General features: G+C 34.5%; 2 protein-coding genes across 9 annotated transcripts in view; one reads left to right on the forward strand and one right to left on the reverse strand.

Annotated features, from left to right (window-relative positions):
- Window positions 1-8496, forward strand: part of RUNDC3B (RUN domain containing 3B) — a 157112-nt gene extending 148616 nt beyond the window's left edge. For all 7 annotated transcript variants that reach the window (XM_068549939.1, XM_068549941.1, XM_068549944.1 and 4 more), the window contains one exon: window positions 8215-8496. In XM_068549939.1, the coding sequence (XP_068406040.1) occupies window positions 8215-8360 (146 nt within the window). In that variant the 3' untranslated portion in view covers window positions 8361-8496. The remainder of the gene's footprint in view (window positions 1-8214) is intronic.
- Window positions 8497-13153: 4657 nt separating this feature from the next.
- The window catches only part of SLC25A40 (solute carrier family 25 member 40), a 50878-nt gene continuing 36231 nt past the window's right edge, over window positions 13154-27800 (reverse strand). For both annotated transcript variants that reach the window (XM_068550489.1, XM_068550488.1), the window contains 7 exons: window positions 27126-27193; window positions 24980-25104; window positions 24136-24309; window positions 20242-20351; window positions 17329-17410; window positions 14926-15006; window positions 13154-14566 (listed from right to left, as the gene is read on the reverse strand). In XM_068550489.1, the coding sequence (XP_068406590.1) occupies window positions 14454-14566; window positions 14926-15006; window positions 17329-17410; window positions 20242-20351; window positions 24136-24309; window positions 24980-25104; window positions 27126-27193 (753 nt within the window). In that variant the 3' untranslated portion in view covers window positions 13154-14453. The remainder of the gene's footprint in view (window positions 14567-14925; window positions 15007-17328; window positions 17411-20241; window positions 20352-24135; window positions 24310-24979; window positions 25105-27125; window positions 27194-27800) is intronic.

Genomic DNA, 27800 nt, shown 5'->3' on the forward strand with positions numbered 1-27800 from the left:
TTTATGTACCACCAAAAAAAAAAAAAGAAGGGGGGCGGGGAAGAAGGAATATGCCAACAATTAAACTATAACACATTGTCTCCATATCCTGTAGCACTTTTGTTTATCTTAAAAGATCTTTTAGACTTTTAAAAAACTGTTTTATTACAATTCTCACAACATAAAATTCACCATTTTATAAAATAAAATTTTTTTTAAAATTCACCAGTTTAAAGTGTACAATTCAGTGCTGTTTAGCATATTCACAGTGTTGTGTGTCCATCACCACTGTCTAATTCCAGAACATTGCCAGTAAAGAAACCCTGTTGTACCTATTAGCATTCAGTCCCAATTCCTCCCTTCCCCTCCCCTTGGGTAACTACTAATCTACTTTCTGTCTCTTTGGATTTGTCTATTCTGGACATTTCATAAAATGAAATCGTACAATGTATAGCTTTTTTTTTGGTCTGGCTTCTTTGACTTAGCATAGTATTTTCACAGTTCTTCCATGTTGCAGCATTTATCAGTGCTTCATTTCCTTTTACGGCCAGATAACATTCCATTGCATGGATATACCACAATTTGTCCATTCACCAGCTGGACATTTGGATTGTTTCCACTTTTGGGCTTTAATGAATACTGCTGCTATGAACATTCATATACAAGTTTTTGTGTGAACTATAGTTTTATTTCTCTTGGGTGTATAACTAGGAACTGAATTGGCTGGATCATATGTTTAACCTTTTGAGGAACTGCCAAACTGTTTTTTGAAGTAATGGTACGTACCATTTTATAATCCCACCAGCAATTAGGGTTTGTTTCTCTATACCCACAGCAACACTTATTATTGTTTGTCTTTTAATATAGCCATCCTGGTAGGTGTGAAGTGGAATTCCATGGTTTTGATTTGTATTGCCCTAATGAATAATAATGTTGAACATCTTTTCATGGGCTTATTGGCCATTTGTATATCACCTTCAGAGAAATGTCTACTCAGATCCTTTGACCATTTGAAGATTGCATTGTTTGTCTTTTTATTGTTGAGTTGTGATAGTTCTTTGTGTATATTCTAGATGGTAGACCTTTATCAGATACACGAATTGCAAATATTTTCTCCCATTCTGAGGCGTGTGTTTTCACTTTCTTGCTAGTGTTCTTTGACTCACAAAGTTTTAAGTTTTGTCAAAGCCCTGTTTATCTAGTTTTTCTTTTGGTTGCTTGTGCTTTTGGTGTCACAGCTAAGAAACTGTTGCCTAATCTAAGGTCATACAGGTTTACACCTATGTTTCCTTTTAAGAGTTTTATAGTTTTAGGCCTTACATTTAGGCCTGTGATCCATTTTGAGTTAATTTTTTGTATATGGTGTGAACTGAGGTTCCAATTTCATTCTTTTGTATGTGGATATTAAGTTGTCCCTGGACCATTTGTTGAAAAGACTATTCTTTCCGTCACTGAATGGTCCTAGAACTCTTGTTGAAATCCATTACCCCTACATGTATGGGTTTATTTCTGGATTCCCATTTCTATTCTCTTGGTCTGTGTGTCTGTGACAGTGCCACATTAATCTTGCTCCATACCACACTGTCTTAATTACTGTAGCTTTGTAGTAAGTTTTGAAATCAGGACATGTGAGTCCTACAAATTTGTTCTTTTCCAAGATTGTTTCAGGTATTTGGGGTCCTTTGCCTTTCCATATGATTTGAGAATCAACTTGTCATTTCTGAAAAAAAGGCAGTTAGAATTTTGATGGGGATTACATTAAATTTGTAGATCAATTTGGGAAACATTGCCATCTTAACAATATTGTCTTCCAATCCATAGAAATAAGGGATGTTTTTCCATTTATTTTGACCTCGAGTTTCTTTCAACACTATTTGGTAGTTGTCAGTGTACAACTCTTGCATACTTCTGGTTAAATTTATTCCTAAGTATTTTATTTTATTCTCTTAGGTGCTATTGTAAATGGAAATGTTTCTTGATTTTATTTTCTGATTGTCCATTGCTTCTTTTAGACTTTAAGCATAGGTTTTAAAAATTAATTTCACTCCTCTGTATCTATAGAAGGGAAAATAAAAGTGAATTCAGTTGTCAAGAACTTCTTCATGTTCAGAGTCCATCTCTTCTGAACCATTTCTTAATCCAAATTGTCAGTAGCTATGTCTTTCCTCACAGTATCATCCTCTGTTCCAACAGTGAACCGCTTCTTAACATAGTACTCCACTGCTGTAGGGATTTTCTTTCAAATTATCAACAAGTATCCTGCACATTTTTAATGCAGACACTTTCCTATTTGCCTCAGTTTCATTTTCTTCCTCAGTTAGATCAGATGCTTCTGAAAGTTAAACAGTGTCTCTTCAAAGACCATAGGAATTCCATGATAAACTGATGTTTGACATCTTAATAGATATCCTGCATGATTCATGAATCAGTCACATCAATTGCCTACGCTTCAAAATTTTTTATCTATTCTGAGGGGTTTCTTCTGCCTTCAGTTACATGCCTGGCACATGAATGAGCAGTTCTTTTGCGTATGTCACGAAGCTTCATCATCTTCCCTGGTTTTTCTCTTTATTACAGATCTCTTCTTTTCACAAGCACTTTTATGCTGTTTTACAAGAAATTATGAATTGCACTGATTCCTGTAATGAGTATTTGTTTTACTAATATGAAACTTATATCCTGCTGTCTGTTTTCATGCTTTTCTATGAACAAACTTAATTTTAAGGGCAAATTATACTACAATGTTTTTGAAGGCGTTTTAAGCGACATATAAACAAGTAACTCAAAGTGATAACAGTACGAATACCTGTGACCAAGTTCATGTACGTTCATGCAAAAACAACTATGTCACAGCTCCCTCTTGGCTAGCTACAACCACAACACACATTGGTTCCAATATTTTGAAATTCTATTGCATAAAATGATGACCACCCATTTTCTTGACTGTTGATCTCAAAAAGGTAACGTCGTCCTTGCACAACAGTTTAATGTAACATTTTCTCTATATTTATGGGTATATGATAGTGGCTAAGTAATCTCTTTAGGCATTCCTTAAAATTAGGATATGTATTTACTTCCTCTTCATTTCTTCATTGACTCCTTTCCTCCCTACTCCAAACTTCTCTTCCTTATTATAATGTTGATGATCTCACCATTCACTTATCAGTTCTCATAATCTACTGAATCATTCATGGCTCCTCCCACCTAACATTTTGCCTTCACCAACTCCTACCAGTTTAACTTTCTGAAGATCTCTACGCGTGTTCCATTCTTTGTGTCCCTTCTACTGCTAACATGGTTCAGGTAGCTGCCATAGCCTTCTTACTGGTTTCACTATATCCATTTTATTTCCCTCAAAGTCATGTTTCACAGAGTCCTCAAGTATTTAAAATACAAACTAAGCATGTAATTCCCTTATGTAAAAGTCTTCAGTGGCTCACTTCCGTCTAAGAGTACGATTAAGAATGTCGTCTCTGAATTTGAAGACTTGATTTCAAGTCACAACACAGATGTATTGTTATGATTACAACAAGATCCTTTCCAGGCTCCTTAACATCAACTCTCAAGTCTTCTGTGGCCTTTGTCTATTTTTCTAGTCTCATTTCTTGCTTGTAGCTCCCTGTACCTTGGGTGCTGATTCTTCCCTCTCTGCCTTTGTTCATGCTGTTCCTCTGCAGAGCCTTGTCTGATTTTTGCCTCCTTGGGCATGAACGTCCACTAGGGTTCAGTTTAATGGTCACTTTTTCCCTGAAACTTCCCTAATTACCCCCCAACCCATACCTTCTGATTTGGTTTGGACACTTGTCCTTTGAGCTTCCATAATGCCCTTTACTTATTATTCTTATACTTACTGCATTTGATTATAATTTTCTGTTTGTGTTTATTTCTATCATATACTAAGTTCCCTACGGGCAGGAAGTGGGTTTTATCACTTCAGGATAGAGGACACACAGAGAATACCCAGTAAATTGGGCTGAATGAATGACTTCTAATTTAATAATGTTTGTATTAGTACCATCTGAAGACTTGTATAGTCCAGACTCCCTATCAAGACATTTAAAACAAAACTGATCTTTCTTGGTATAAAACAAAAATCCATTTTCTGCTCCTGATGACTAACTTATTTCTGCTAGGAACTACCACTCTCCCAGCCGTCTGGGCTAGAAAGTTTCACTGACCTTGACAAGTTCTTTCCTCCCCATTATCAGTAAATTGCTTTTAAAATATCACTATTAGCTCAGATTTTAACATGCTTGTTATTTTTAATCGACTGTAGTAATTTTACATGCATTTAGGTCTATGCATATATGTATACATTAGCTGCTGTTGACATTGCAACAATATTGAAGAATATTTTGGAATAATCACCTGTCATCCTCTACATTAATACAGCTTTGCTTATTTCCTTTTATAAGCGTAGTTGCATAGCTGCAGTCACAATGAACATAACCATTTTGGATCCTTATGCACCTTTTTAAAACTTTTTATTTTTAAATGAAGTGTTGGAATGAAGCTCGTTTTTGGGTCCCTCGAGGGCGCCGCACTGCCCTGCAGGCTCCATAGGATCAGTATTTTCAGAGGTCAGCTGTAGGTCTTTGAAGGCTGGGATCTGTAGATCCCCCCCCCCCCCCCCCCGTGCTTTCCTGGCTATGCCACTCAGCTCTGCTGTATGGTTTGTTTCCTTAAGGCATAGCTGAGGACTTAATGTACCTTGCCTTCTTTCCCCACTCCAACTTTTTGTTTTGGGTAATTTCAAACCTACAGAAAAAGTGAAAGAAAAGGAGAATGAACACCTATATGTGCTTTACCTAGATTTGCCAATCGTTAACATGTTACCACACTGCTTTATCTTGCTCATGTGGGCACATGCTCCCTCCGTTTACTCATGTATGTGTGTTTTCTGTTTTGCTCAACCATCTGAAAGTAAATTGCAGATACCATGACACTTTATCTCTAAATACATCAGCATGTATCTCCTAGGGATAAGGATGTTTTCTTACAAAGCCACACCATTATGACCTCAGGAAATATAACCTTAGTACAATATTACCTGATAAGTATTGAATGTTATGATTTCTCCACTTTTCCAGTAATATCCTAGGTTTTTTTTTTTAGGTCCAGTCCAATCAAGGATCCCACAATGCATTTAGTTTTCAGTCTCTTTGGTGTCCTTTCATCTAGCAGAGCACCCCCCAACTTTTCTTTTTCTCTCACTTGACATTTATATATTTTAAGCACCCAAGCCAGTTGTTTTGTTAAATGGCTGACAATTTCTCTGATTTCTCTGATTGTTCATTGCTATCATATTCAGGTAAAACATATTTGGCAAGAATACAACATAAATAATTATCTTTTTCAGTGTGTCTCTTCAGGAGGTCACTGTCCTTTTTGGACACTGAGAGACCCTTATGAAAAAGATGGCCCCTATGTCCTTTTGACATCCTGGTAGTCTGTCACAGCTTCCTTGCTCTGTGTAAAACAAGATGTTCTGAGTTGCTTCGGTATATTTCATGCCCATACCCAGGATCAGCTATTTCTCCAAGAAGTCCTGTTTCCTTACACTAGAAAATGATGTTAGAGAACATAATCTGGGCCATAGGGGTGCCTGTTGTGATTGAATTGGTCATTGTTTCTAACCCTCTTCACTAGACAGTTAGGAATTTTTTTTAAAGAAAAATGTACTTTAAATTTATCTTATTTTGTAATTCACACATAAGAGTCAAGGTTTCCATGTACTTGATTTTGTATTTTTATATCTTATGATGAAAATATTGGTTCCTAATTTATAGGAACATAATTGCTTATTTGCTTTTTCCTATTATATGTTTTAATTTCAAGCTAATAGTATCTATATTACTAAGATAGGGTAAGTTAAAATAGCTTAAGATTTGTTTTTAATTATTTTATCTTGAGAATATATCCCAGAGTCAAAGTACTATGCTTAAACTTCACCTCAACTCTGTTCACTTCTACTTTCGTAAGTAACCATTTTTATTTTTAGATTATCTTTCTGTTGATCTTTAAAACATATGCAAATTCAAATAAATTCATATTCCTTTTTAAGATAAAAGGTAACATACTATGCACTATTTCGCACTTTGCTTTTTCCACTAAATAGTATATCCTGGAAATCACAACACACCAGTACATAGAGATCTTTCTCGTTCTCTTCTACAGCTGCATATTACTCCACTGTGTAACTATGTTAGACATTTAGATTTAGTCTTTTGCAATTACTGTGTTATAATCTTTATATTTTAAAAATACGTGTAACCTAAGTATATACTCTCAAAGAACTGAAAACAGGATTCAAACAGATACTTGTGTGCCAGTGTTTACATCAGCATTATTTCCAGTAGTCAAAAGGTGGAAACAACCCAAATGTCCATACAGATGAATGGAGAAACAAAATGCAGTACATACATACAATGGAATATTACTCAGCCATAGAAAAGGGATGAAGTTCTGATACATACAACACAGATGAACCTTAAAAAACATTATGCTAAGTGAAATAAGCCAGACACAAAAGGGCAAATGCTGTATGATTCCACTTATAAGAATAAATCTAGGATGGGCAAATTCATAGACAGAAAGTAGATTAGAGGTTTCCAGAGACTGAGGGGAAGGGGAGAATGTAGAGTTACTGTTTAAAGAGGGTAGGGATTTTTTGTTTGGGCTGGTGAAGATTTTTGGAAATAGTGGTTGGTGATGGTTGCACAATACTATGAATGTAATTAATGCCATTGAATTGTACACTTAAAATGACTAAAATGGTAAATTGTATGTGACATATATATTTACAATAAAGAAAATAGTTATATATACATACATATGTATATGTAATTAGTAGTAAATCTCTTTAAAACATTACAGGTCAATAATTAATTAGAAATTTGGGAGAGACTATCCAAAGCAGTTGCGTTCCTGGAGCATTTAGCAAGAACTCTAGAGCTCCTTTTGGCCTGAAATAGGTCTCTAAGCTTAGACATTAAAAGGGTTCTTGAAACATCTCTATCTTTTGATCCTGACATAAGATGATAAAACATTTGAAACCTGAATGTGACAATTACTCTTCCATATCTTTTCCTAACACCGTTGTATTTTCCTGTATTTTTTAGTCAGCAAAACTATGAAGTTAACATTGTCATCTTTTGGTACCTGTTCTCATTTTACAAAGAATAGGCTCAGAGAAGATGCCTCTCCCCAGGTCACATAGCTGTAAAGAACACAGGAGTTCTTTCATGTCCCAGTGCAGTTCTTACTGAATTATCATTAATTACATAATTATTTAATGAGTGTCTGTGTGCTAGCACTGGGAATATAATAATGAACACAACAAATTCCATGTCCTTTCTCAGAGCCTATAGTTTAATAAAAGGAGAGCGCCCCACAGTTATCATACAGTATGACAAGGTGGGTTAAAGTATTAATACGATAACTATGAGAACAGTGCAGAGGGACTGTTTGAAACAATGTATAATATTCAGAAACATCTGATATCTGGTTCAGTTTATACTTCTATAACCACGTGAGTAAAACCTAAGCTTTCCATCTTCTTTGGAAAACCGCTAGTTTTCAAAGACCTTATTAGCCTTTCGCAGCCTCAGACCAGCCACTTATCGCTAGTATTTGCACACTGTGGGTTGAAACTTACTCAGCTCTGGAAAGAACTTGTTTTCCCCGGCTGTGGAAACAGATCTGCCATTCCGCCTTCATGGGCCTACTGAAGTCCAGCACTGTGTAACAATACTCCTGATGCAAAGTAGGTGCTGAATAAATGTTTATTCAGTAAGTGAATAAAGACTTCCCAGATCAAGCCCTCCAACTGAATTGAAGCAATTCTGCTTCTGCTGTATTACGTTACCTGCATACGGATTTCCTGGTATTCCTGTGGCCTGGACACTGGTATTGTTACTTTATTTTTTGTTATTCTTTACTAATTGAATATGATCATATTCTCCAAAAAAAGGTCAACTTTCTTGTTCCAAAACATCTCAAACTTCCATATCTAGAACTTTTAAAAGAAGCACAAATATTCCCTCTGTAATGTTTTACAAGGGTACCATTGAAACTACTGAAAGATCAAACATGTTAACATATAGGTGTTTGATTTTATAGTTAGATATGTTTGTACTATTTTGTAGAGTATGCAAGGTTTTAATGGTTTTAGGATCTTTTTGGTGTTATGCTTCAAGGGAAATTAAATATTTGTTGTTTTATCCTAATTTTCAGGTAAAGAAGATACTCCCTCATTACTTGGTCTCTGTGGGTCTCTGACATCAGTGGCAAGTTACAAATCTCTAACAAGCCTAAAATCTAATGACTACCTTGCAAGTCCTACAACAGAGATGACAAGTCCAGGTCTAACTCCATCCTGAAAAATTTTATGTAAAAGCCAAAAGTTTTTATGTTGCAAATGTTCTATTTATGTAAGTTTGACTGCTGGGAAAACATCTGGAATTTTATATTGTTCTGGCACATGTCTGGAATTGTCGCTTATATTAGAGAATTCAGTCCACTCCATGTAAACTTCTGAGTGAAAAAAAAAATGACTCTGCCACTTTTCATTTTAAAATTCCTGTATTTGTCACTGAGGAAGTTTAAAAATGAATAGGCTTAAAAAAAAACTTTCAGAGATCCTCTAAGTTAATAATCCATGGCAAATTGTACATATTTATTATTCAGCTGATTTTCATGTATTTAAATGTATCATAATTGCCAGAGACCGAGTTCAAGGCTTAAGCTAAGTATTTTCTTTTGCTCTTTTATCCAGTGATTAAATTTTCTAAGAATGAGTTACTTCATTTTTCATGAATTTCTTCCCAGGTTCTGATATTTAAATGCCTTGTCTTTAAAGTGAAGAGAAAGGTTCTTAGCTGCAGTTTCACAGTGGCTTATTCAGTTTTTCTTTAACAGTTATCATTTGGCATCAACCTAACATTCCACTTAACATTTTATAAATTTTGTAGGATGTGTCGTTAGGCAGTTACTAAATTTGTTAGGGTCACAGGGGAAGTATTTTACAGTATTTTAGACCATTAAGGTAAAGTGAATACATTTGTTTTTGTTTTTCCAAGATTTTCTTTAAAGTTTATCAATTTCAAAATTGATAAATTTATGTCTCATAAACTGGAAACATTTAAAAATGTAGAACAGATGTTGAAAAAGTATTTAATTGGGAAAGAGTTCAAGTTCATTTAAGGATCTGAGACGCTTTTAACGTCAGGATCAGTAGGCTAATCACCATACTTAACAGTATGTCTGACGTCCAGTGCTGTTTTTCTGCCTCGTATGCAAGAGTGAATTGTGTCATACATGCTTTACAGCTTCTGTCATTAATCATACCATAATCTCATTTTTAAATTGATGTTAATGTTAAAAAATTACTCCACTTCTACAGGTAAAAAATTAGTTTTCTTTTTTTAAAAAGCCATGAGCCGTCTTTTAAATTTTTGCAAATTTTGGAACAACTGTACATTTGTCCCTAAAAACTCCACCATATTGAAAGAGAAAAGGTATGAAGTATATTTTCTATAGTAAGTAATATGAGGAAAGCATGATCAGCTGTGCCAAAGAAGTTTTATACATTGTTTACATGAAGAGGCTACTACAGTACTTATTGGGGACTTCATATGCTATATTTATTTAATAAAACATTACATTCAAACTTAGTAACTTCAACATATAGAATGTTCCTCCTAAAATATTTTATTGAGAGGAGACAAGCAGCACTTGTTACAGTCATTCTTTGTATTAGAAACGTGGGAGTGTCGTGGTTCTCTGAAATATTTAGAGCTTTACGCTCGTCATTTGGAATTTAAGATAATAAATAGCGACAAGGCTAGTCTTAGATGTTAAGACCATTCAAACAGTGTCATTTCAGGGACAAAGGCAGCCTGAAATCCCTTAAAATAAATTATCTTAGATGTACCAGAACATATTCAGAGCTTTATTCCTTTAGCTTGAGGCTTTAGTACTTGCAGTAATGCAAATATTGAGAAATGGTACCTTTATTCTGTACACATTATTGTGAGTGAGAGGTATCTAAAGCAATTTGTAATCAGCATGGGGGAACAGAAGGAAGGTTTAAATGAGGACAGTGGAAACCTTGGGAGGAGGGAACGAGAGAACGGTTAAGGAGGGGAATTTCAAAAATTTTAGGCTAGCCTTAAGCACTATTGCTGCTTTCCTAACAGCTATCAGAACGTTTAAATGCTTTCACTCATGGTCCACTCTCAAATGTCATTTATTATCCTTCAGTAATTTAAAAAAAAAAGTCATTGTTAAATTTTTTCCATACATTTTTATAATATAGAAAGGAAATACAAGGTTCCATAATTGATCAAATTTTTCAGATTTGCCTAATGTGTACAATAACTTGTGCATCTTAACATGCTGCTAAATGCAGATTTAAACATGACATCTGAGGATAGTGACTTTTTCTCCTTTCTTGGAGCTCTTGGTATAAAATTCATCTGCTAATGTGACTTCAGGTTTCTACACAGTTCATTTCACACTAGTTATAGAGGTAGCTTGTTAATGTTTGCACGAGGTATGTCTCAAATCTTTAATTTTAGGTGGTAGTGTTTCTTGTTCACACACCCTCCCCTAAATAGAATGCTGAACTATATGCTACTATTTCCATGTGTATTTTGTTGCCTTGATGTACGATACTTGTTGCATGTATATTAAACATTTTGTACCATGCAGTAGTAGTCTTATGTTTTTCCATGACAAAAAGTTACTTTATTCAAGGTGTACAGTGAACTTTCGTTTCAACAAATGTGGTAAGTGTATATTAACACCTAAAATACTAATATGGAAATGGTTTCGGAGAAATCCTCATTTCGCATCAAATTAAATACTTTTTATTTTTTTGAAAATGACATGATATGCTTTAAAGCTGACAACATCTGCCGAAGTGGTACGGACCAGTAGTGGTTTTGGCAGTGTTCTGATTTTATTATGTAACAACCATGTTTGTTTTCTCACCTGTAAAATGGAAACATCACCATCTTCTCAGCACCTGCCTGATGGCATCAGGATGTCAACATTAAATAACATCATATGTATAAGTTCGTAAGTGGTAAGTACCAAATACAGACTACTATTAATTATGATTGACAGAAACCTTAAAAATGCAAGTAGACTCAGCTGGTTTTTATTTAAGTCATCTTTATTAGATTTACATACAAGTTTTCAAGTGGTTAAAAATGTTTCTCAAATTTACAACTTATGTAAATTCTTTGTTAAATTTCCTATTGTTGGTTACAATTTCTAGTTTTGATAAACTAATACATTGGATTACCTTGGAAATGTCACATGACTGCTTTGAACATCAGGGCTCCTTATTTTTTTTTAAACTAGTCCACTTTGCTCTTCTGTAAAAGCAAAGCACCTTGTATTTTGCTTTAGCATTTGTTTTACTTCACTGATAGGAGAGAGAAGATAAAAATTATACCAATGTCACAGTGGTACCTTTTAAAAATATATTTTAATCCAAACCAAAACTTTTGTTTTTAAATAGATCACCTTATTATAAGTCCCCTTTTTCATACTGCCAGTTATTTTTCTAAAACCCAACTAAAACCAAAGTTTCACTACACAGCACTTGGCCTTAACACGTGACACATCCCGGTGTTTTCTATTCTATGCTGTGCTAAACTGTGCTATCCTATTTTCTTTCAGTTAAAAGAAAATACTGGTCTTGGGGGAAAAACAAAACAGAACACAACTCTAACTTTTAAAGCTGTGCCAAAAATACTTACTTGGCTCCCTCTTGCTTCTTGTTCCTCCTTTGGCAGACAAGGCCCCTTGGACTCCATTTCCAATCTTATCTCCTACCACGTGGCCATGTATACTCTCTGCTCAAGCCACTGGCGCTAAATACCACTGCCTGATTGAAGACTCCCAACCTCCAGGTACGGTTAATTGGATCGCATGTCCTAATCTTAGAAGCATTTCCTGACTAGTCCCTCCGCCACAGGCTGAGGGGAGAATTCTTCAGCTTTTCCATCACTCCTTTTGCACACTTGTAGCAATCACAGCTGAAACCTGAAGGCCAGTGAGAGTATTTGAAATGTCATCTTATCTCCAGTGCTTTTTATACTGCCTACCACATAAAAGGTCTCAGTAAGTGTTGAATGATTGATAGATTAAAATATAACAGCAGTAATTTATTTTTAAAAGTTCATTTTGGAAAAAAATTTTAAAGTGATACACTAAACTTTTCCACATCCCTGTAATTTGTGCCCCAGAAAAAAAGAGGTTAGGATTTAAAGTAGTCAAATGTGGCTAAATAAGCATAGTGACTAGTCTTCCTAGAAATAAAAGAAAATTTTACTTTAATTCCATATTACTTTTTTTAAAAGTCAAACGTGTATTATATGAAAGGTAGCAAACATGTAATACTTGCATAAGACATTTTTCTTAAAAAATTTAAATGTGTATGTTAGAAATTAACATTAACAGAATGAAACTGTTTCCTTTCAGAAACATTACCAAGAACACAATTTGTAACCAAATGCTTTTCAGTTGCTACTATTAATGCTTCTGGACCACTTAAGTATAGAGAAAGCTTCAGTTCAGCCTTCTTTTCATTCAGATACATTGCATGTAATGTATGTTAGAAAAACTGTAGGGCATTAGATTTATTTAAGTTATTCTAGTCATAAAGTAAGCATTTTTCACAAGTGCAGTCCGTAGTGGGGTAGGGGGGAGGATGAAAATTTCCCTTCCGTTGTTTATAAGTGACATTAAGTTGAAATATGTGACCGCTTTTTGAGAGCATTTCAAAACCTAAATTTTTCTGCCTTTTTCTACCAGTTATCAAAAAGAAGCATAGCAGAACCAAGGTAAATTTAAATTTAATACTGTTAAACATCAGTGTTCAAGATAAACTTTCATGTGTGTGTGTTTTATATATATATGTGTGTAGTATAGCATTAACATAATGATTTTATATGAAAATATTTAGCTAGAAGCAGAGTGATATTTTAAGAAAGCACAAAATATTTTAATGAAAATATAAGTCAAAGTTATAAATATTTGCATTTTTATGGATATATATGTTGCAAACTTAAAGTAAATCAACAGAGGATAAAATAAACACAAAAGGTTAAATACAAACCCTACAGTTTATTTCTGGTGAAACATAAACAGTTTTCTACTGTATTAGAAAATACATTAATTCCTCTTCCAACACTAGAGATTTGTCACTTAAATATATTACTCTATTTTAGGGAAAAATATGCTTCACATTTTCATAAAATTCACACAGACTGCAATAAAGTGCTTTTTCTCACAGGATACAGATCTTGAGAAAAACAAAAATATTAAAAAAATATTGTTTGTCTTGAAATCATATCCTTTTTATTTCATTCTTACATTCATTAACTAAATTATTTAGGCATTAAGCCTCCAGTGACCAAAAGCTCTTTCTTCAAGGAAACTGCTGCCTGTTCAGTTCTTGGTCTAGCATACTAATGTGAGATGTGTAAACTCAAGGGACATTTTGGAAATATTCTGTGACTGATACTGTAGTAATAGTCTCAATTTTGTTAGAACAAGCCAATAGAAATGACCTAGAGAACTCCACAAATGGTGATACTTACATTACAGGACAGCTGAAACCAGAGGCCCTTCCTGTGCTGAAACAGCATTTTTACTGGTCTGAATACAATGTGGTTTTCCACTGCACACCCAAGTTTGACTGAAGTGAACATCTGATACAGGCAGTAAGAGCTCCCTCTCTCTTGCAGAGACAGTAGATATAACACAGGGTCTTTAGTCATCAAAAATAGCAGCATCAATATCATACAAATTATTTTTGGTTCATGAAGAAGAAAAAATAACCATACACCTCTGATCAGAGAAATCCTAATATTCATGAGGCCTTAGAACAGTAACAAGGTAAAAAAACAAAATACCAAATGCATGTGAATTAAAGAAAATAACTAATAGGTAATATGTGGTATATGTGAATAATGTTATCTAAAGACTGCCTTCCATTATCTACTTTGCTGAAATATTTAAATATCTATGCCCTTGATTTAAATGTGTATAAACGATTTGCGAATTTTTCTTTTAGACTCTGTACATCATTCAGCACACAATTCAAAATGTTCTGTTGTCTCTGACACACTCTCAACAGGATTAACTTACACCGAGATTTGTTATCAAACTCTGAGATTATTGCTTTCAGTGTAGAATAATTCTTCTTTTCTTTACAAGAATGCTCAATGGTGATGATTTCTGGAATATCTTTTTCAAAATCTCAAAAATTAGGATAAAAAATTTATTTAAAAATTAGGATTATGATTTAAATGCAAAGTAGAAATTTACTATTCATTTAAATTATAGATAAGAAAGATATAAAACCATTGTAAGATAATGGTGAAAAAAAGCTCTTGTCTAAGATTCTCCATCTTATTATTTGGTCATGGTGGTTATTTCAGGTTGAAATAGCATCTCTAGTATTGCTGTCTTCGAGCATTTTGTTTCTGGAAAAAAGACTTTCCAAATTCATATGTACTGATCATAACAGCACAAGCAGGAGCAATTTTAATTAAACGAGGAATTAGGCCTGAAAAGAGAACAGAAAAAATTCACAACAAATTTTACCTTATTTTTTTTAAATGTAACTTATTTGGTTTCGTTCTGATAGTTATCAAAGTAAGTGAAGTGATATATGAAATACTGTCCCGTAAACTGTTGTCAAAGAAGAAGCCAAACTGCTCATTCCTCACCTCCTCTACAAATATCAATAGTAAATCTACCGTTATTTAACATTTTTAAACTTTTATAGCAAAGATATTTAGGAGGAAATAGTAAATGTGGAATATTTTCAATAATTTCCTGCTGAAAGGTAATTTAGGAAGGTGATAGATTTAAAGGTAAAAGTAATCATTTTAGTCAATGATTTGATAAAGGAAATATTTTTACCTGTAAATAATCCGGAAAATCCATTCTTAGCAACAATGTTCTTCATTATAGCCCATGTTGACATTTGCAAAGGCATAGAAACTAAGTGTTAAAATAAAGAAATGATGCTACTGTAAGTAAGTTACCACTTAATTTCTAATACAGATAAAACACATAAAACAGTGTTTGTTTATGGCCTTTGTGGTATATCATTTCACTATAGTAAGAACAGATCTGTTTACCTGAAGAGCTATTTTAAATCTTATTTTTAATAGTTGGATTCATGAAAAAGAAAAAATCATAAAGGCAGTAAGTTTTAAGGTACATAGGACCAGATGCAATCAAGGAGGAATATACAGAAGACTTCTTCTGAATTGATGATGATGTTTGTTTTTTAAGCTTGGTGGTATGTATATCCTTTGTACTTTTTTCCACATCTTAAAAATCTTTCATAATGAAAAATTTTAAAGATGTACAGAAATCTTCATGGGGTTCCCAAAGCCAAAGTAAAGCCCTGATAACCATTTTTCATGAATTTTTATTGCATACATTAAAAAAAATTTTTTTTTTCCCAAAAAGAGGTTTTAAGGACAATAGCTCCTTCCTCCCTAGTGAGGTCCTGCTTTATTAAAACCTTTCTGAATACTAGATGTACCAGTCTTGAAATAAATTAAAGCAGTGCTGTCTCCTCCAAAGGGAAGATTTTTCCTGTAACTAACAGTAACATCTCACTTATTTGCAATTACTCCAATATCTGGAACACAGTAAAAACTAATTTATGTATCTTTTGAAAACAGCAAAAATAGATGTTACTGAAGTTCAAACAAACATAAACCTTATGAACGAGCTGTTCATACATAAAGTTTGCTTACCTTCATTTTACACAACGATTACAAGCATCTGGTGTAGCCCACAGACTACTAGATGCAATAGGTGAAAAAAGTCTGCCAAGAAGTAGGCATACTACCATGTGAAGACTGTGAAGCTGAAGATGTCAAAGTCGTGGTTTGAGACCACTGGATGATAGGCAAACACTCCTAAGTTATCCTCACTAGCTTCTGAGAGCTGCATTATGAAACTCTACAGTAATCAATGTGTACAATGATGACAACGCGCAGTCATTAAGAAAGACTAAAGTACGTATTATTGAGTATGCCTAGGGAAAAAGGGAAAAGTAAGAGAAAGATAGCTTTCAAAACAGCCTTTTAGAATTTGCCACTTAATGAAGAGGGGATCATTATCTCAAAATTTCTTTTATGTAAAATATCAGATTCTCTGCCTATTAAGATAAATGAGGCCTTGTGATTTACTTAAGAAGCTAAACTATCAATATAAATAGTGTAAGTATAAATATAGTAATTACATACACATTTTAAAACCAAGAACAAAATATTTATGACTGGAATTTAACTTTCTAAAAAAAGTCAATGACAAAAACTTTACAAGTTGGTAACTTATACTTCATGTTTAAATTATTTCATTTAAATTCTGGAAGCAACTGGTAAAAGAAAGGAGGCCAAGTAGCTGGGTATTTCTAATCTTATAGAACTCTCAAGTCCCAGACTGCTCTCTATTTTAATAGCAGGGTGAAATTAATGTAAAAGAGAAAGAACAGAAAGAGTTATCAACTGGAGGTAAGCCACTGCAGAGCTCTAACAGAACCTCAAAAGTATCTCCTGCCTAAAGAAAGATCCAGCATCAAAAGAGCTAATCCTACAGGTGATAAGCAACTTCTTACAGTGTAAGGAAACACTGTGATTATTAAATATTTCAAGCATAGACAACAGTAAAATAAACACTCATCTACTGACCATCCAAATTTATCAAATCCTAACAATTGTATGTTTCGGAAACAATCGAAGCCCCATTTCCAGTGGGCTTGCTATACTTTTCTATAATAACGACAGAATGGATCTAGTAGAAGCAACTAAGAGTATGCTTTTGTTCTAGAAGAAATTATAGGTTACAAAGAAGTAGATGGGATAGTAGGCAGAAAAAACACATCAAAAGAAGGGAAGCTAAAAAATAAACAACAACAACAAAATGTGTATGCATACTAATGAAACAAGATGCACTAAGAAAAAAGATTTCCCAGTAACTGCCTATCCTTCACCCTGGTTTGCCTACATTTATTTGAAAGACTACTTACATAATTTAATCTTCTATATAGCAGGTATGAGACTTAACTCATGGCAGGCAAAATACATAGTCTTTAAGATTTCTTAAATTTTTTGTTTAGGTTTAGAGTATTTTTTTCTGGGTATTCCATTCTAACAGTGTATTAGTTTGAGTTAGATAAAGAGTAAGGTAACAAAGTAAAAAAAAAAGTCTTGTTTTCCCTATTTTAGATATTCCTAACTTAGTATCTGGAAAGAAAAAATTTTTCATGGCATCTTAAAAATGTTGTAAATTAATTAAACTTACTTTTCCGACTTTCATATATCCAAAGTTGTGTCTGCTTTTGTGTTTTCACCACATCAAATGGCAAAGTTACAACAGCTGCAAACTAACAAAAAGTAAAACTGATGAATTTAAATCTATTTTTAAATTTTTCCTTAAGTATTTTAATATTCTGATTAGCACATTACTTAATAAGGATAGTAATAAAAATCATAACTAGCACATTAGTTAATAAGGATAGTAATAAAAATCATAACTAAAGTGAAACATAGAATGAAACCAGAGGTATTTAAAAGAAGCTCTATTAAAGAAAAAAGATGTATGTCTTATGTATTCCTCCCAAAATTCAGGAGTAAGTAAATAGTCTCAGAAAAGTTCCCCTATTTTCCTGAGGTCACACAACTATTAGTGGCAGAGTCAGAATTCCAACCAGACCTCTTTGACTCTGAAACCAGTATTCACATTTTCTGATGCTCCTGTGTGTTCCATTATTCCTTTACTACATATGAAGGTATAATATTTTAAAGTGGAAATTCTCAAGTATCTAGTAAGCATTTAAAATTTTCCAACAAATGTTTTTGAAATAAATATTATTAAAAATTAAATTTAAATAAAGAAAATGTACTTTTAGTTCTATATACCTTTTCTTTATAGGTTTCAACATATTTATCAAATGTAGCTCACAGAGGGCTTCCCTGGTGGCGCAGTGGTTGAGAATCTGCCTGCCAATGCAGGGGACACGGGTTCGAGCCCTGGGCTGGGAAGATCCCACATGCCGCAGAGCAACTGGGCCCGTGAGCCACGATTGCTGAGCCTGCGCGTCTGGAGCCTGTGCGTCTGGAGCCTGTGCTCCGCAACAAGAGAGGCCGTGATAGTGAGAGGCCCGCACACCGCGATGAAGAGTGGCCCCCGCTTGCCACAACTAGAGAAAGCCCTCGCACAGAAACGAAGACCCAACACAGCCATAAAAATAAAAATAAATAAATAAATAAATAAATAAAAATGTAGCTCACAGATCACATTTTTAAAAACTTACCTCAAAATGAATCAATTTAACAATTATTTTCATAATGCCCTAATTAAGCAATGAAGGTTTTTTGAAAGAATAAATTCCCTGAGGAATGTCTCATAATATTTGATACAACAATCATACAAAGTAAAACCTGGTCTCTATTTTTTGCTTCCCAACTCACATTTGGCCAATATGCTCATAAAATACCCTTTAAAATCATTTACATTTATTTCACCTGTCAATGTTAAAAGATTTAAGTTCTTGAAATCAGTTTCAAAGATCTCAGGTAAGATAAAATCAATTGTTGTGTCTCCATGTCCACAATCTAACACATACAGTTGTCCCTTAGTATCCGGAGGGTATTGGTTACAGATACCCAAATCTGCAGATGCTCAAATCCCTTATATAAAATGGCGCAGTAGAGTCGGCCCTCCATATCTGCGGTTCTACATCCGTGGATTCAACAATCAGGAATCGAACTGGTTGACTCTGCAGATGCAGAACCTCTGGATAGGGAGGGCCAATGGGAGTATCAAAGGTAGCAACAGTGTGGTATGAGCCTGACACTTTCTAAAATGATATGGTTTAGGCTATTTTGTTTTCTGACAGAAAACCTGGACATTGTCCCACTGATGTGCTTTTTCTGCTGTTATTTGATAACAGTCAAAAGGCAGCAATATTTTCTAAATCATTAAAATTTTTTAAAGTAAGTTTTCTGTGTTAGGCAGAAGTAGTAAAACAGAGAACGTTCCTTCATATTACTGGAAAGCTGGGACAACAGCCTATAGCCATTATTCAATGGCTAATAGGATATATAGCCATTTTTTTTTAAAGATATAAAGCATTAAGTACAGAATTGGTTCTACAATTCCAACTGTTATGAATCTCTAAATATAAATAGTACTTGTTTTTCTTTATTCGTGCTGGATTAAGATATAAATAAAATACAATTAAGTTACTTTTAATCACCTCACAAATAAGAAAGATAATGAAAAGATTTTGCTGGTATTCTAACTACTTAAATTGCTAAAAAGAATTGCTCTTTTACCTCAATAGTTTTATACCCCACTAGGCTTAATTTGACAGATCTCAGACCCGGGAATATTCACGTCTAAATTTTGAACACGATCTCAGGGGCTTCCTTAGCCTAGGTTTTCTGACACAAGTTACTCCAGTATTTTTCTGCAGGTCTCCATGACCTCACTATGCTCCTTCACTCTTGTTTTCATTTGGTTCCAATATGTCAGCACATCACTCTATGTCATCACAAATTCACTTTCTAAGTATGTGGGTATAAGAAAGCTCTTTGTGGCCAAGATCACGGTGATAAGAATCTGCATAAAGGAAGTCCACTACACAACTTTTCATTATGTGGAGGGGTGGCAAAAGGTGAACTCTCTACTACCCAAAAATGGTCATTTGAGATTTCTCCCTTCTGACTATAACTTTTATTAAAATTCTTTTAAGAGGTACTCAGCCAAAATGTTCCCAAAGAAACAGGAATTAGCAGCAAAGGATGAAATTACTTCTATTCAATCCGATTATACATATGAGATGACACTCTATAAAATATTAAATAACCAGATCTACTGGCATTTAATGACCAAATTGCCAAATACCTTGTAAAGAATAAAGTACTATTTAAACTCTTACCATGATCACAACTGTAATGATCTAACAAATCTAAAAGATTCAGAAAAACATAATGTATTTGTAATACAATAAAAACATATAAAATGCATTTTAAAATGTTTAATGGCTAGTAATTTATCTTCAAAATAGAGTAGTAAATACTTACAAAAATTTTAAAGCACTGCAGCCCCAAAGTACTATGTCAATAGACATGAAATGCTACATAATATTTTGTTTTATTTTAGTAAGACAATTATCACTATTGTGGAATATTAACAAAAGAATAAACTTACAGAACCAGATAATGCCCCTGAAGTAAAGTTGATCATAAATGTTGGTTCATATAAACCAGATTTTGCACACAACCACTTCTTTAAAACTTCATAGTTATACCAGTACATTGCTGTAAAAACAGAGAATGAAATGAACACATATTTAGAAATGAAATGTGGACTTTAAATAGTTAAGGAATACTGTATGTTAAAGAAAAGAGAATTCTAGTCTTGACACACCTTGCTTTCTGCTTAGACACATACTAGGCGAGATTTAAAAAAAAAAAATTCTCAATAATATTCTAGTAGTCTTATAAACAAAAAAACTATGCATCAGTAAAAAGTAGGACTTTAATTTCAAAACCTGACAAGGACAGGAGAGGAAAGGAAAAGTACAGTTCCATCTCATTCATGTACACTGATGTAAAAATCCTAAAAAATAATAATCAGCAACTGAAGCCAGACTATCTCATAAACGATCACATGCTATGACTAAACTGAGTTATCTGATGAATGCAAAGGTAGTAAGTGCTTTAGATGCCATATACCACATTAACAGAATTGTATGATCATCTAAAAATGATGGAAAAGCATTTTATAAAATTCTATACACTTTCATTTAAAGCAAACAAATTTCTTAGAAACCTGGGAATAAAAGGGAAATTCTCCGACTTGATAAAGGATATGCATCAAGAACTTGTAGCAAAAATTATTAATGGTGAAACAACAGAACTCTTTCCTTTAGAATGAGGAAAATGATAGGGATGCAACACTATCGTTGCTGCTATTCAAAATTGTTCTAGGCAGCACAGTAATAAGCACAGTATTTATAGAAAAGAGCTGTAACTATTAAAAAATGAAGAAATAAAGTAGTTACAATTTACATATTATTGTCTACATAGAAAACCTAAAAGATAGGCAAATTAGAATCTTATTGTAAGAGTTTACAAGTAGCTGAATATAAGCTAACAGACAAGAATTGACGGTAACACTGCAGCAGCCACAAAGATTTAGACAGCTTTTTTTTAAATAGGTCTTTTAAAATAGGCACTAAAAGTTGTGGGTGAGTGGTACCTATAAATGAATGTTAGAAAAAGAGGTTGTATATGTAACCTTTATAAAGAAAATTCTAAATCTCTACTAAAAGACTTTAAGAGTTATAAAGAAAAAGGATGTTCCTACGGCAAAAAAAAAAAGGTAACATGAAGATTTTTTTATTATGCACTTTAATTTAGACAGTACTGTACTGTTAGCACAGGGTTAAACAAATTGGCCAGTGAAACACATCCATGCATATATGAAACTTTGATACGACAGGTGACACAACAAATCCCTGCAGCAGGTATGGTTATTCAGTAAATGATGCCTGGATAACTATCCATACGAGGAGGAAATGAATACTTATTTCAGCCGTAATCCCTAATCAATTATGGATAAATAAATGGCCAATGAAAGTGTCCAACCTCATTAATAATCAGGGAAATATAAGTTAAAGTGAGATACCACTTTATATTACTAGGTAAACAAAAATTAAGAACTTTTGGCAGTAAAAGTGCTGGTGAGGGTTTGAAATGAAGCAGCAGGAAGCTAGTGGTTGTGATCTGCACAATCACTTTAGAAAAGGGTTTGATATTACCACATAAAATTTAAAATGTGTATATTTACATGAACCAGCAAATCTAAAACTGACGAGATTCTTATACCCATACACGTTAAAAAAATGTTCACAGCGTTGTTTACTTGTTTTCTCAGACATAAACACAAGTGAAAACAAAAGTTACACATGAAAACCAAGAATGAATCTTACATTTTTGAGTAAAATAAGTTATAAACCTCAAAAATAGGCAAAAGTCAGTAACATTATTTAGCAGTAATACATACATGGTAAAACTACTTTTTAAAAATCAAACGATAAAAATTCAGTGTAGTGGTTACCACTGAGGATGTGACAGTGGAGGTGGACATACGTGGTTTCATGATTATATAAATTCAATATTCTAATTCATATATTGAAGTGGTGACTTAACAGGTTTCCATTTTATTAGTGCACTTCATAATTTATATCTTCATTGCTTTTTATATATTAAATATAATTTAAAAAATGGAAAAGTATTGGTCTAGGAATCTATAATGTTTCTAAAAAGCGTAACTGAACACAAAACGTTGAAGAAAAATACTAATAGAAAGGCAAAGATGCAGAGATGTGAATGACAGCCCAAGAAAAGGAGTAACTCAAAGGGAAAAAGGAATGTTAATACAAGGGTTCTCAATAATTATTTCTTCCAGGTTTTATTTTTTATTTTTTTAAGATCTTTATTGGAGTATAATTGCTTTACAATGGTGTGTTTCTGCTGTATAACAAAGTGAATCAGCTATACGTATACAATATATCCCCATAACCCCTCCCTCTTGTTTCCCTCCCACCCTCCCTATCCCACCCCTCTAGGTGGTCACAAAGCACTGAGCTGATCTCCCTGTGCTATGCAGCTGCTTCCCACTAGCTATCTACTTTACATTTGGTAGTGTATATATATATACGTCCATGCCACTCTCTCACTTCTTCCCAGCTTCCCCTTCCCCCTCCCCGTGTCCTCAAGTCCACTCTCTACTTCTGCATCTTTATTCCTGTCCTGCCCCTAGGTTCTTCTGAACCATTTTTTTTTAGATTCCATATATATGTTAGCATACAGTATTTGTTTTTCTCTTTCTGACTTACTTCACTCTGTATGACAGACTGTAGGTCCATCCACCTCACTACAAATAACTCAATTTCACTCCTTTTTATGCCTGAGTAATATTCCATTGTATTGTATATATGCGCCACATCTTCTTTATCCACTCATATGTCAATGGACACTTAGGTTGCTTCCATGTCCTGGCTATTGTAAATAGTGCTGCAATCTTCCAGGTTTTAAATGGAATCTTCTGAGATTCACGAGAGAAATACTGGGCTGGCCACAGGATTTTCCCATAAGATGTTACCAAAGACCCAAAAGAACTTTTTGGCCAACCCAACACTACTGAAGTATGCACATTCTACAAGTTGTTATTTTTGCACTTCTTTTTCATGATTTTTCTCCCTTTGCATAATTCAATGATTAGCACAATCTCGAATCTGATTTATAATAGTCCCTACAGGACACTCAGTGGGTCAGATTTTTGTCTTTAATAACTGAAAAAAGTAGGAGTCAATATAATTCACAGGTGGTCTTAAACGTATTTTTATTTTTTATTTTATAAATTTATTTATTTATTTGTTTGTTTGTTTGTTTGTTTGTGGCCGCATTGGGTCTTCGTTGCTGCGCACATGCTTTTCTCTGGTTGTGGCAAGCGGGGGCTACTCTTCGCTGTAGTGTGTGGGCTTCTCACTGTGGTGGCTTCTCTTGTTGCGGCACGCAGGCTTCAGTAGTTGTGGCACGTGGGCTCAGTAGTTGTGGCTTGCAGGCTCTAGAGCACAGGCTCAGTAGTTGAGGCACACGGGCTCAGTCGCTCCACGGCATGTGGGATCTTCCCGGACCAGGGATCGAACCCATGTCCCCTGCCATTGGCAGGCGGATTCCTAACCACTGCACCACCAGGGAAGTCCCTTAAATGTATTTCATAATATCTTGATTTGTAGTACTTTACTTATCTTACTAATTATGACTTAATTTTAAAGGTACTTTGCATTATCTAACTATGAATACACACCAATTAATGTTTAAAAAGAAATTAAACATAAACACAAAGAGAAAAGAAAGCCAGGCTTGAATTAGAAACTGTTCATTCAATAAATACTTACCAAGATCTGAGAGCCCAACACTGAACTAGGAGTGTGTGGTCACTAAAGAAGATAACTTACCTTTAGCCTTAAAGGGTTTAAAATTTACTTGATTTAAAAGTGATATGTAAGGCAAACCTGCAGATAAACCCTACCTGAGAATGGTACATCTCTAAGAACGGTAGGAGCCCAGCCCCTCCAGAGGGAAATCCAGCCATCTTCAGACACTTTCTTGCTGACAAGTTGATGCAGTTCCTCGTAAGAAAACTTCTTAGACTGCATCTTGGTTCTAATCAATTCCAGTGGACTTATTACAGTTACTGCACCAACTAGTACAAACAAGCAAATATAACAAAAACAAAGCCGTGCATTATGGAAACACACATGCAAAAATTAATATTTCATGCATTTTTGTATTTTAAGCTTTTGTTCTGAAATGAAGCAAACCTTAAAATCAAATATCTTATGATACCAACCATACTGGCTCAGATTTTTTTCTTGATAAAGGTATTTCACATACATTACTCTTTCTGGTTTCAACTCTTTCAAGAGCAGTTCCACAACCCTTACACATCAACGAGGACTACTACAAGCCTCACTTCCACTGCACAGAGAAAAATGTCCTTCTGTGCAGAGGCAAATTTCCTTATGATTAAACTCTGAATCTCAAAGTCTACAAGGAAAATGATTAAAGACGTTGGCATTAATTTGACAGCTATCTGTTATCATCCTAAAATCTAGAATCTGAAGTCTAAAATCTCAAATCTAAAATCTCTGTCCAAGATTTGACAGGGATAGGCTGATCCCATCTCATTCTGATGGCAATCACCATACAATATGACTTCTAGAGTATAGATATTAACAAATTAGTACAAACTACAATGCAAAATATATCTTTACCAATACTCTGTATTTTAAACAAATTCTCTATGAATGTCAGAATTTTAAAACAAGCGTTAAGCAGAAATCAGAATGAAAATATAGTAATTTATTACTTACCTCTGGCCAGAATTCCAGCAACAATTGGTATGCGGCTTTCATTTTCTCCTAATTTAGATCTCAGAAGAGCAGTTAATTGGTCATAGCAGGTAAAATAAATAACTGTGGCAGGAACTGCCATCACTCTGTTAGAAACACAAAAAGATTTGTACAACATTATCAAAGGCTTAAGCATATTCTTATTGTTAAATATAAGATAAAATCCTTCTATTTTATATAAGCTGAAAACCACAACAAATCAGCCATGAGATCGATTTTTTTTTTTTTTATTTAAAAAATTATTAGTGTTTAACTTAGTCAACAAAAAGGTGTAAAGTAGGTATCTGCTCTCCAAAGGTTTATACTGTAGTTGAGAAGTTAAGTTACAGAGCACCCAGTCAGGTCATAAATAGGAAAAGACAAATGAGGACACCTCTCTTTTTTTTTTTTTTTAAAGAAATTCACGTTCTTTTATTTATTTATTTATGACTGTACTGGGTCTTCGTTTCTGTGCGAGGGCTTTCTCTAGTTGTGGCAAGTGGGGACCACTCTTCATCGCGGTGCGCGGGCCTCTCACCATCACGGCCTCTCTTGTTGTGGAGCACAGGCTCCAGATGCGCAGGCTCAGTAACTGTGGCTCACGGGCCCAGTTGCTCCGTGGCACGTGGGATCTTCCCAGACCAGGGCTCGAACCCGTGTCCCCTGCGTTGGCAGGCAGATTCTCAACCACTGCGCCACCAGGGAGCCCCAAGGACACTTCTCTTATCTCCTTGACTTATTCTGTTTCTGGTCTTCCTTCCCAACTACATTACGATAACATGAAAATCACTAAAGTAAAAAGTACAAGCACAAGTGTAAAATTCTTTTGAACTGTGGACCATATACCATACCTGCTTGTAACTGAAAATAAATTACAATTAATGTCGCTGGAATTATATATACTAGAGTTCTGAGGAAATTCCAATGACTTATTCTTTCAAATGAAAATATCAAGAGGGAGTTATTAATTAAACACAAAGTTGCAGGTACTGTCATGTCATAAATATTAATGCAACAAAAAACCAGTCTCTGTTTATGGCCTAACCAAGGACATTCACAGACCACACATGGAAATGCCTAATGTTCTACGGTGAAGTGTGACGATGAGAATTTAGGAATAAGACCGACTGCTGCTCTTGGATCTACCGCTAACTTTATAACCTCAGGCACTGTTTAGAATATATGCCTCAAAACTGACTAATCTGCTCTATAAAAAGATAAATTAGAAAGAAACGAGGCAGAGAAAGTCAAGATATTATGGGATTTTTACATTCAGCCTTACTAGCTTGTCATGTTAATTCATATAATAGCTAGTTAGTAGAGAATTACAATTATCTGGAAAAGCAAAGTATACGTAGCACAATACCTCTCATTATTTTAGTAAAATAAACAGTCAAATGAACACTAAATTCTTAACTTCTGAACGTGAAAAAAAAAATTATGCTTGTGCACCAAAGTGAACACAGCAGGCCTAGCTGCTCTAATCTATATCTTCAGGAGGACCTATCTGTCTGCTTGACCTTTGGTCAACCCCCAAGGAATTTAGCCCTTGGAATATTCCCTATAACAAGGTTTTTCTGTATGTCTGGAGCACTAAACCAGCTTGTCTAGGTTGATTTGTGCAAATGATGTGATTTTGGGTAAACATCTGCTTTCTTTTTGGGGCGCTAGGGTTTTGGTAATCACAGCTGGTCACAAACAGAATGTGCCTACGTCATCAGCCTGCAATACAAGCCCTAGACTCAGACTCCAGGGCTGCATGAGACGGAAACACTGCGTGTGCCACTGCAGCTCAGTGCCGGGAGAAGCAGCACATGCTCTGCAGTGTCACACGGGAGGGCTCAGGGTGCCTTTGCCTGGTCGACTCCTGTTGTGTCCTTTCCCCTTACTGATTCTGCTTTGTTTCTTTTGCTGTAATAAACTGCAGACATGAGTATCACTTCTTTAGGTCCTGAGAATCCTTCCAGCAAATCATCAAATGTGTGGACAGCTGTGAGCTTCACAAAAAAATACTCTAGAAAATGAAAAAGCACTAGTATTAAAAATGCATGATGTTGTCCAACGAGGCTGATTATAAGGCAAAATAACAACCATCATTTAGTAAGAAAAATATTAAATTTCAACTTACAAGGTAGGAGGAAGGCCACTCCACAGGGACTTAATTCCCTCATTTCGAATGATTTTCAAAAAGGCATCCTAAAATTATAAGAGAAAGAAGTGGTCAAAATATATACCTGAACCTTATATACAAAAAAGTTTATGGTGATAATTGATTGGTAATTTGCTTCTTTCAAGCATTTATTTCTAAAATAAAAGCTTCACAGTTTTATGTATGCCCATTCTTTAAAAAAAAAAAGGAATTTTTCTCAACTTTCAAACACAAGTAAAGTATTTCTGGATGATACTTCCTGCTTACAGAATAAAATCTATATTACTCAGCTTGGGATTGTTCTACTTAGGGCTTAGAAGCAATGTTTTTCAAAGATTATTATAAAAAGGAAGTGGACGAATGGCAGAGATTAACTCTCCTGTCCAATTATGAAATCTGAGAAAATATTATTTAAACCCAATATCTGAAATCTCTGGAGAAGAACCAAAAGCAAGTAGAAACTACAGGGAAGCTTACTGTTGAAAGACAAAGTGCAATGAGTGAGATTTGCAAATTTACAGCTTTTTGCCTATGGGAGTTGCAAGGAAAAGCACATTTACTTGCTTGAGATGGCAAATATCAGAGTTCAGGCTGGGACTAATCAGAAAGTTACAAGGGAAATCCTAGGAAAAAAGGCTGCAGAGGACGTTAAGC

This window comes from Eschrichtius robustus, chromosome 8 (assembly GCF_028021215.1).
Source record: "Eschrichtius robustus isolate mEscRob2 chromosome 8, mEscRob2.pri, whole genome shotgun sequence".
Taxonomy (NCBI): domain Eukaryota; kingdom Metazoa; phylum Chordata; class Mammalia; order Artiodactyla; family Eschrichtiidae; genus Eschrichtius; species Eschrichtius robustus.